Here is a 10,796-nt window from a genome sequence, read left to right on the forward strand (position 1 = left end):
GGGGCTGTCCCAAGTCCTCGGCCTGGTGTTTGCAGCCTCCCTGGGTGGCCTTAGACCCCTCTGCCCTATTGCTGTAAGCATGGCTCACCCTGTAGTCCGGGTCCACCCTCCCACACCAGTGTCCCCTCCATACCTGCAGTGAACTTGACCTTCACTGCCCCTCTTCCGCCCCTGCCATTCATCCCCTGGACAGTGCTCTAATGTGTTCCACTCTGGGCCTGAGTTCCAGCCCCTCTTCATCTTCAGGCTTCCAGGAGGCCAGCACCGAAACCTGATCAGTGCAAGAGGCCCCAGCTTTGTTTGCATTGCCTGGAACTTCCTGTCTCCATGGTCAGCCACCTCCAGGGTCCAAGCAGGGACTCAGCGATCCAGGTTCCTCTCCCTCGGGTTCCCTCATCAGCATCCTGGTGCCACAGTCCCACAGAGAGCAACAGGTGAGTGGCTCTGAGGCTGCTTGTTATTACCACTCACTGCAGAGCCTGACTTGCCTGCCATCGCCACGGTGATGACTTCAGAAGCTGGAACAAGCTTGGGGAGGGGGTTGGGATGATGAGCCCCAGCAGTAGGTAATCAGCGGGATGTGCTCATCATTTCTGACCAAATCTGGTGGGGCATGCCTCAGCAGGGAAGAGCCATCCTGTCCTCCCTGACCCCATGCAAAACGCACGGTGGAACACCATCTCCTGTCTCTCTTCTAGATTTTTCCCTCTCAGGATGCTTCTTCTCAGTCCGTTTTGTGGATAACTCCTCCTCTGCTCAATTCCTAAATGTTGGGGTTCTCCAGGATCCTTCCTGCGTGGCCTCACCCACTTGTTCTCCCTCACTCCACGCGCCCAATCCCTTCCCCCTTGTCTCGGGCTTCACTGGCACCATCTTCTCTTGCTCCCCTCTAATCCAGTCAGAAGGATCTTTCTAGAATATAATGCCGTCCTTGTCATGCTCCTGTTCAGCCCTTACAAGGCTCCCCATAGCCCAAAGGAGAGAGTCCTGGTTTGGACCACTGCCTATAGAGCCCGTGGGAGCTCTCCCCTCTCTCTTCCGCACTCCTTGCCCCATCCACCGGGCTACCGTTTGTTCCTCAGCTTGGAGGTGCCGGAGAGAATGTGATCAGAGCAGAAAAGAAGGACCCCCAGAGTCACTACCCCTGGTGAAAAAGTCAGTGAGAGATAGGACTCCCACCTGAGGAGAAGCAGAGAGCTGGGGGTGGGGGCAGCTTCTTTGGGCCAAGGAGCTACATCTCCTCCCACAGGGCAGTGGCTAGTTTGGAGGTTTCTTGTGTGGTTTGGTTTACCTCTGTTAGTTCATATGTCCAAAAGTTCACTGAGGTAAAAGAAAAAGAAACATGTCATGCAGTTTACCGCTGTTTGCCTTTGAAATTGCCTATGGGGGTGGGAAGGGCAGCATCTCCTGGGCGCCTGGAGCCTGCCACGCTGGCGATGCAGATGGCCTTGCCCCGCACTGCCACAGCAATACCCAGGGGAGCTGGGGTTTGCCAAGTGGGCCCTGGCTCTGTTCTCAGTGCTCACCTGAGGCCCTCCCGCCTTATATGGGTGCCAGGGTGTTCTGTGACCTCCCTCTTGGGCCTCTCCCTGGCAGGTGAGGGTCCTGGTTGTACATGGAAGATGACAGAAAAAGCCAATGGAGTGAAGAGTTCCCTAGCCAACAACCACAACCATCATGCACCTCCTGCCATCAAGGTCAATGGCGAAGATGACCACAGGACCAGCAACAGGTGGGTCTGCTGAGGCTGGATCATTGCAGAGGTGGCCCTGAGGCTGCGACTTTCTCCCAACTGTGCCTCATTGTCACAGAGTAAATAATCTTTGGCTCAAGGACAGCCTCTTAAAGGATGATGGGATTTCTAGGCATCTCCCAGGAGGGGAGAGTGCTAATAGGAGACAAAAAACAAAGAAACAAACTAAGCCCTTGGTCACCCCTGCTCCTTCCTCTGCAGGCCACAGTCTGCGGCCGACGATGACACCGCCTCAGAACTACAGAGGCTGGCAGAGATGGATGCCCCCCTGCAGAGGAGGGGTGGCTTCCGCAGGTGGGTTTCACCACTGCCCTGCTGCAACCCCTCCGTCCCGTGGGGCCTGTCAGATCATGGGGTCCTCTCCGTGCCACAGGGCCTCTCTATCAAGACCTCTGGGAAGTACCGTCAACGCTGTCCTAGCTCAACTTTTTCTCGGTAGGAGGCTCCTGTGAGCAGGCTCGGAGTGGCAGTGCAGGTTTCTCTTCAGACTTGCCTGTCGCGCTGTTGGGAGGAGAGATGCTTCCCAGCGGAAGGGTATAGGTAGAGGGCTCCCAGGTCTCCAGCCCAGAGTTGTAGGCCCCATGGGGAACTCAGGAAGCTTGAGCCAACCTTCCTCCTGACCTGTCCTCCCTTAGCATCATCTCCATCTTGCCCCAGAGACCCCCTGTTTGTTCTTCACAATCGACAGAGACGGCACCTCCTACAGGAAGCCTTCCCAGACTCGCCCCTTACCCCTCAGGCTGCTGTGTTGGGAGTCACACCCGAGCGCCATCCCCCTGTCCTCGGCGCAGGTCCTCTCTCCACAGTGCAGTTCTCTTCTCTCCTCTCTAGGATTGCCTGCCTGGTGGGGGTCATCAGAGAGTGGGCCAACAAGAATTTCCACGAGGAGGAGCCCAGACCTGACTCGTTCCTTGAGCGTTTCTGTGGGTCTGAGCTCCAGACCGTGACGACACAGCAAGGAGATGGCAAAGGCGACAAGGACAGCGAGGGCAAGGGCAGCAAGTATAGCTGTCTGGCCTGTGGGACTGGAAGGGCTCCCAAGCATGTGGTTGGAGGGTGTGCTGGGGTTTCTCATAGCACAGCCAGGGGCTGACCAGGGCCTATGCCCTCTCTAACAGCCAGTGGCCCACCTGCCACAGGAGCCCCTGCTGGCTTTTCTCACCTTAGCTGCCTCTTGCCGGCTGTCCTCTTGCTGCTTACCTGAATGTGGGCAGGGAGAGGGCTCAGCCAATGGTGCGCCAGCCCCAGCCTGGGTTCTAGCGGTCAGTAAATACAGAGGAGGGTGCATATAGGGAATGCTGTGGAGGGGATGCCAGTACCGGTGCCCATGTGAGCACAGGGGTGGGTCTTTGAAGAGGCCATGCTGGGGGGCTGCCTGGTGGGAGAAGGCCCAGAAACAACTGAGCGAGACAGAACAAGCGGGGAGGCCAGAGAAGGCGGAGCTGGAAGGTCTGTTCTTTGAGGAATGAGCAGACGACTGTGGATGTCTGGCCAGTAGGGGAAAAGAGCTCTTGCCAAGGCAGGACACAGCATCTGGGAAAGTGATTTGGGAGCTGGAGGCCGGGGACTAAACAGGGAGTGGGGGCGGGGGCGGGGACAGGAAGCACGTGACGCTTCCTTGCTTGGAGTTCCTCTCTCTTCCCTGGAGGGATGTGGGATCCGGCCCTGAGCCCTCATTACCATGCTGTGGACGTCCCTTCCCAGGGCCTGAAGCCTGCCTCAGTGAGAGCACTACCCCTCATGCGCCCTCTGGGCAAGAGACTTCCAGAGGACAGAAGAGCCAGTGGGCCCATGTGGGGTCTCTTCGCCCTCCAAGCTCTCCTCAGATCACAGTGCCAGGTTGTGGCTTCCTGAAAAATGAGGCCCTAAGACAACCCGTCCCTCACACAACATATACCCTTAGGTGTTGCTTTTTCAGGGTCCCCTGGCTACTGGAAGCTGGGCTGGGGCCACACTGGGGAGCCAGTTCCCAAGCCTGGCCTCTGTCTCCTCAGGAAGAAATGTGAACTATTTGTCATCGCCATGCCTGTCCTCTACAACTGGTGCCTTCTGGTGGCCAGGTGAGCAGGGGGTGGTCTGGGAGGGTGTGGCCAAAGCAACCCAGTCCCAGTTGTGGACACAGAGCTCACCCCAACCCATCCCTCTTTCTGGATTCCCTGCTTGCCAGTGGCCCCTCCCTCTTCCCTATTAACCCCCAGCTCCTTCGACCCCAACCCGATTTAATACGCTGCCAAAAGCTTCATGTCTATCCTTTTCCTGGTGTCTGTAATCTCCTCCTACTTCCTCATCCACACCGATACTGTCCTAGGTGAGGCCGGCCCCCTCTCTCCCTGGTACAAGTACAAAAACCCTGCAGCCATTCCTTACAGACACTCTTGCCCTCTCTAATGCATCTTCCACACTTGCAACTAGCATGATTGATAGAAACTGGGATTTGATGATGTCAGGCCTTCCTCACAAACTTCTCAATGGTCCCTCATTGCCCACAGGATGAAGTTCAAGCGCTCAGCGTGGCCTTCAAGGCCCTCTGGACCTGGCCTTTCTCTCTAGCTCCACCTTCTGGACATACCCCAGCCCCAGCACTCACTATTCTTGGATCAGAACATGCTGTTTCCTCAAGAGAAAATTCTATCTCCACATGTAGCTTTTCCTGACAGTGTTGCCCCCCCATCCCCTACCTCAGTCATTCATTCAGCAAGGATTTGACTGAGCACCTACTGGGTGCTAGGCCTAGTGCTCAGGGCTGGGGACAATGTGGTGAAAAAGACACACGTGGTCTCTGCGCTCCTGGAGCTCTCAGGCTAGCGGGGGACACTGACAGTGAACATGAACAAACCAATGCCCGAGATGAGTCCAAGGACCAGAGGCAGGGAGCTACTAGAGAAAGGGCATTCAGGGTGGACTTCTCTGAGGAGGTGGCACCTTGGCTGAGACCTGAGTGACGAGAGGAAGTCGGCTATTTAGATGCTTCAGGTTGGTGGGGGGAACATTCTGGGAGGAGGGAACAACAAGGTGCCAAGCCCCTGTTTCAGGATGGCCTAGTGTGGCTGGAGGACTGCAGGTGAAGCATCAGACAGGCTTTGTGTGCCGGGGAGGGGGCTGGGTTTTATTCTAAGTGTAACCAAGTAGTCAGAGCTCAGTGCTCCTCCCTTGACTTGTATGCTCACTGGGTCATCATCCAGGGTTCTGTCCCTTCTTCTGCCCTCTCCCGAGGCCCCTACCCATCCAGTCACCAAGTCTCGTCAATTCCTCCTAAAACTCTCCTGCCATCTCCAACCTCTCTTCATTCCCACTGCTTCGAGTCTAAGCCCAGCTACTGCTCTCTCTCTCATCTGGGTTGGCCAGTACTCTGCGTTGGGTTCTCAGTAGGTGTGTGTTGAAGAGCCGAGCATGGAAGCTATTCAGCTGTGTACTGTGTGCATTCTTCCAACAACTCGTTTTTCAGTCAACTCACTCTTGTTGAGCGCTTGAATCCTGGGCTAAGATGTGCTCTGGGCTAAGATATGGGGCATGCAGTAATGACCAAGAGGTGGAGGTCTCTGTCTTCTTGGAGCTCGTAGTCCAGTGGGTGAGACAGACAAGTAATCGTCAGTAGTGATGTCTACACAATAATAAGGGTTGGAGTAGTACTTGCTTGTGAATGGCTTCTTGGCAGCAGACTGACTGACTCATCAGTGCCTCTGGTGGCCACCCCAAGCCCTGCTCACAGTGGGCAAACAGTTTGGGGACTTCAGGGGACCTCGGCTAGCTTTATGGTGAAGCCCAGCCCTGTCTTCCTGAAGAGCCTGATTCAGTGACCTACAGAAAGATTACTACGTAGTGTGGCTGGTGCTGGACTACTTCTCAGATGTGGTCTACATCGCAGACCTCTTCATCCGATTGCGCACAGGTGAGTGGATAGCTGGGATGCGCAGGCAGGACCACGGCCCATGAGACCAAAGGCTTGGATCCGCATTCCCAGGAAGCCCTCTTGGCATGGTGTTAGCCTCAAATGTTTGTCTGGGACACAGGTTGGTGGTGATTTGGGGGTGATCTCTTAGGGTACTTACGGCCAGCCATGCTCTGGGTTTCCTATACCCCTCCTTGGGAAAGAGAGTTGAGTCATCACTTTGTTCCGTGCTGAATACTAGTCTACCAGGAGGGACAGGCCTGAAGGCAGAGGTGATATGTTGGCTGTGTCTCCATCAGGTTTCCTGGAGCAGGGGCTGCTGGTCAAAGATACCAAGATGTTGCGGGACAACTACATCCACACCCTGTAGTTCAAGCTTCAACCGCCTGCTACACTTTGCCCGCATGTTTGAGTTCTTTGACCACACTGAGACACGCACCAGCCACCCCAGCATCTTCCGCATCAGCAACCTGGTCCTCTGCATCTTGGTCATCATCCACTGGAATGCCTGCATCTACTACGCCATCTCCAAGTCCATTGGTTTTGGGGTCGACACCTGGGTTTACCCCAACATCACTGACCCTGAGTATGGCTACCTGTCTAGGGAATACATCTATTGCCTTTACTGGTCTACACTGACCCTCACCACCATTGGGGAGACACCACCCCCTGTAAAAGATGAGGAGTACCTATTTGTCATCTTTGATTTCCTGATTGGTGTCCTCATCTTTGCCACCATCGTGGGAAACGTGGGCTCCATGATCTCCGACATGAACGCCACCCGGGCTGAGTTCCAGGCCAAGATCGATGCCGTCAAACACTATACGCAGTTCCAAAAGGTCAGCAAGGAGATGGAAGTCAAGGTCATTAGGTGGTTTGACTATCTCTGGACCAATAAGAAGAGTGTGGATGAGCGGGAAGTGCTCAAGAAACCGCCATCCAAGCTGAGGGCTGAGATAGCCATCAACGTCCACCTGTCCACACTCAAGAAAGTGTGCATCTTTCCGGATTGTGAGGCTGGCCTGCTGGTGGAGCTGGTATTAAAGCTCCGTCCTCAGGTCTTCAGTGCTGGGGATTACATTTGCCGCAAGGGGGATATTGGGAAGGAGATGTACATAATCAAGGAAGGAAAATTGGCAGTGGTGGCTGATGATGGTGTCACTCAGTATGCCCTGCTCTTGGCTGGGAGTTGCTTTGGAGAGGTCAGTATTCTTAACGTTAAAGGCAGCAAAACGGGCAATCGACGCACAGCCAATATCCGAAGCCTTGGCTACTCAGATCTCTTCTGCTTGTCCAAGGATGACCTTATGGAAGCTGTGATGGAGTACCCTGATGCCAAGAGGGTCTTGGAGGAGAGAGGCTGGGAGATCTTGATGGAGGAGGGATTGCTGGATGAGAATGAGGTGGCAGCCAGCATCGAGGCAGATGTTCAGGAGAAGCTAGAACAGCTGGAAACCAACATGGAGACCTTGTACACTCGCTTTGCCTGCCTGCTGGCTGAGTACACAGGGGCCCAGCAGAAGCTCAAGCAGCGCATCATGGTTTTGGAAACCAAGATGAAGCAGGATAATGAGGACGACTACCTGTCAGATGGAATGAATAGCCCCAAGCCAGCTGCTGCTGAGAAGCCATAATGCCCTGGGCCCAGCTGCCTCTGCAGCCTTGGCCTTGACCCCGGGGGCTAGAAGAGCTGTGTAGGTCCCCACATATATATGCATTACCCCCATGTCCCCTTGATTTCTCCCAGAAGCCTCTCTGTCAGCAGGTTTTTGACTCAATCATCCAGAAGCCCTTCTCCAAGTCCAACTAACAGCCCATCTTGTGCAGAGTGCAGACCGTGTTTGGCTCGGCTTCCAGAAGCTTCAGCCTGTCCAAGTTTAAGGAAGGAAGAGAAGAGCAGCATCTCTCTGGGCTCCTTTGTACCTAGTCACCTCCCACTTTGTTCTTTTCCTTTTCAAAAAATTTCTTTTTAAATTTTTACTGGAATATAGTTGATTTACAATGTTGTGTTAGTTTCAGGCGTCAGTTATACATATGTCCACTCTTTTTTAGATTCTTTTCCCATATAGGCCATTACAGAGTATTGAGTAGAGTTCCCTGTGCTATACGGCAGGTTATTGTTGGTTATCTATTTTATATACAGTTCACTTGGTTCTTTTCTAGTATGTCTTCTGAATATCTCCATTTCCCTGCATGAGTATGTAGTTCAAGCACTGGCGGCAGACACTTAGCACTGGTCTCAGTGTCTGTCTTCCAAGGCAGACAGAAGTATGCGGGGGGGCAGGTAGGAGGTGCTCACTCCAAGTCCTGCTCTGTTGATCCGTCTGCCTGCCTGCCAACCAGGACTGCGACCCCTGAGGTCTTCTCTAGACCAGGGGGATGATGATGCACCTGGTCTCGAGTCCATTCCAGAGCAGGGAGTGAGGAGCTAGCAGTGGGCCAACAGGCAATGCTGGAGAAGGTGGTGGGCAGGAGCTCTGACCATCACCTCTATGCAGAGCATTTCTGAAGAGGCCCTGAGGCTGGTGGTGGGTGGATGACTCTTCAAGTTAACATCTGCAGCAGAGACACTTACGAGTTAATAAGTTCCTTTGAACTATTTGTGGTTATTGCTCCACGCTGCTAACATTCTCTCCCTTCTTACCTCAACCCCTCTCCTTTCCCCATATTTCTCTTTTTCCCTTACCCAGGACCCACTCCGCCTGGAATCCCCTCTGCTGCCTTCTGCTGCCTGCCTAAGCCCTACCGGTCCTTCTGGACTCAGCTCAGGTAACAACTTGTTGGAGAAGGCTCCCTTGACTGAACTGGCTCCCACACTAGGCCATCAATCACCCCCTCTCTAGGCGTCTCTGTCCTGGCTCTTTATCACACTGGGTGGTGCATTTTGATGGATCCAGTTTCCAGACTGTGAGCTCTTTGAGGGCAGGGCCAAGGCAGTCTCCTTCACTGCTCTGTCTGTAGCCTTGGAGACATGCCTGGCACAGAGGAGGAATTTGGAGAATGTTTATTCGCTGGGGCAATAAGTGAACACACCCAAACTCCTATGTTTCCATTTGCCAGAAGCCATGTCTTTACAGAAGCACCGGCTATGTCTGCGGATTTGGGGAGGATCTCCTGAAGGCTCAGGTACTTGAGTGGGTACCACCAGATGATCAGGAACCCCAAGGACAAGTGCTAATTAGTGGGCAGGAATATCTAGGTGCAGACTCAGACGCCTTTGTGCATACCAGTTCTGTCTCTCTCTATCTCTCTACTAATTGTGGTTCAGCACACATAAAATCTACTATCTTAAATATTTTTAAAATGCACGGTTTGGTAGTGTTAAGTGCATTTACATTGTTGTGCAGACAATCTGCAGGACTCTTCAAACTGTGAAACTGAAATTCTGTCCCCATTAAGTAACAACTCCTCAGTCTCCCTCCCTCCAGCCCTGGCAATCACCATCCTACCTTTTGTCTCTAGATATGTTATATAAGTGGAATCCTACAGTATTGGTCCTTTTGTGACTGTCTGATTTCACTTAGCACAATGTCCTCAAAGTTCGTGTTGTAAAAGGTGTCAGAATTTTCTTCATTTTTAAGGCTGAATAATCCATTGTACGGATAGACCACATTTTGTTCATCTACTCAGCTGACAACGGACGCTTGGGTTATTTCCATCATTTGGCTACTATGAATAATGCTGGCATGCACGTGAGCGTACAAATGTCTGTTCAAGTTCCTGTTGTCACTTTTTTTGAGTATATACCTAGAAGTGGAATTGCTGCAGCATATAGCAATTCTATTTTTGACTTTTTGAGGAAACGCCATACTGTTTTCCACAGTGACTACACCATTTTACATTCCCACTAACAGTGTACAAGGGTTCCATTTCTTCACACTCTCACCAACACTTGTTGTTTTCTGCATTTTTTTGACAGTAGTCATCTTAATGGGTGTGAGGTGGTATCTCTTTGCAGTTTTGAGATACATTTCCCTGATGATTATTGATGTTGAGCATCTCTTTGTATGCTTGTTGGCCATTTGTTTGTCTTCTTTAGAGAAATGTCTATTTAGTTCTTTGCTCAATTTTCAATTGGATTATTTGTTTTTTGTCGCTGTTGAGTTGTAGGAGTTCTTTATATATTCTGGAAATTAACCCAAAACAGACATATTATTTGCAAATTCTCCCTATTCCATAGGTTGCATTTTCAGCCTGCTGATCGTGTCCTTTGATGCACAGAAAATTCTAATTTTGTTGTCGTCCAGTTTATTTATTTATTTCTTTTGTTGCCTGAGCTTTGGTGTCACCATTCATTTTTATTGGGATTCATTCTTCTAGCCAGCCTTCTTTTTAAATTTAATGTAATTTCTTGGCCTCTTCCCTAGCTTGTAGCAATAAATCTCAATCAGGGGAAGACTTACTTGGAGAGATCTGGAACATTACCCATGCCTAGGCCCTGATCCCTGAGAGTGGCAGAGGTAGGGAGGCAGCATTCGTGATAGGCCAGTGTTCTGTGTATGCCCTCCCTTTTGGTATGGGACTGGAAGAAAAGGCTTTAATCTCCTTCACTTCCAGAGAGGCTAAGCCACTAAGAGGTAGAAGCCTTGGAGACCAGCCTGCTGCTTGCCCAGACTCTCATGGCTAAGGCTGCGCTAAGGACGTCAGTTTCCACCATGTGCTAGAACGGCAAGTAGATGTTAGTTTTGTAGCCCTAGGATGGCACTGGGCCCAGAGGCAGAGGGATGACTGCATTGAAGAATGTTGCCTTGGTTTCAGCAAGAAATCTGCAGCATTTCTCCCTGGAGCCTGGTTCACCCTCAGTCCAGCACCAACAGGTACATGACTTTTAGTCCACATCAGTCAGGTGAACATTGTATCTTGGATCTGGTTTTCCCCAGGGCAAAGCAGATGACACACCTGGGTCACATGGGGAGCCCACCGGTTTGAGACGCAGACTTTAGGGTTCTCAGCTCCCACTCTCTCCTTGGCTTCCCTTTCCCCAGACATCCTCGAGTTCAGTCACCGCTAATTTTTTGTGGTGCCTCGAATGCCTGTGTTCTCTTAGGCTTCTAGGATTTTCCTCCTGCTGTTCCCTCTGCATGGATCACTCTTTTCTGCCTTTTCTTCCTCTAAGACTCAGTTCTTCCTTCTCTCAGCCCCACCGCAGCCTTC

At 52.1% G+C, this 10,796-nt stretch overlaps 1 protein-coding gene across 1 annotated transcript; it reads left to right on the forward strand.

Moving 5' to 3' along the window:
• Window positions 1–1,622: 1,622 nt before the first annotated feature.
• Window positions 1,623–7,276, forward strand: CNGA2 (cyclic nucleotide gated channel subunit alpha 2). Its single transcript, XM_065900720.1, is given in 7 exon segments — window positions 1,623–1,732; window positions 1,955–2,047; window positions 2,585–2,755; window positions 3,748–3,813; window positions 5,536–5,642; window positions 5,942–6,017; window positions 6,019–7,276. Coding segments are annotated over 7 exon segments (1,881 nt in total).
• Window positions 7,277–10,796: the final 3,520 nt, after the last annotated feature.

The sequence above is a fragment of the Phocoena phocoena genome, chromosome X (genome assembly GCF_963924675.1).
Source record: "Phocoena phocoena chromosome X, mPhoPho1.1, whole genome shotgun sequence".
NCBI classification, from domain to species: Eukaryota; Metazoa; Chordata; class Mammalia; order Artiodactyla; family Phocoenidae; genus Phocoena; species Phocoena phocoena.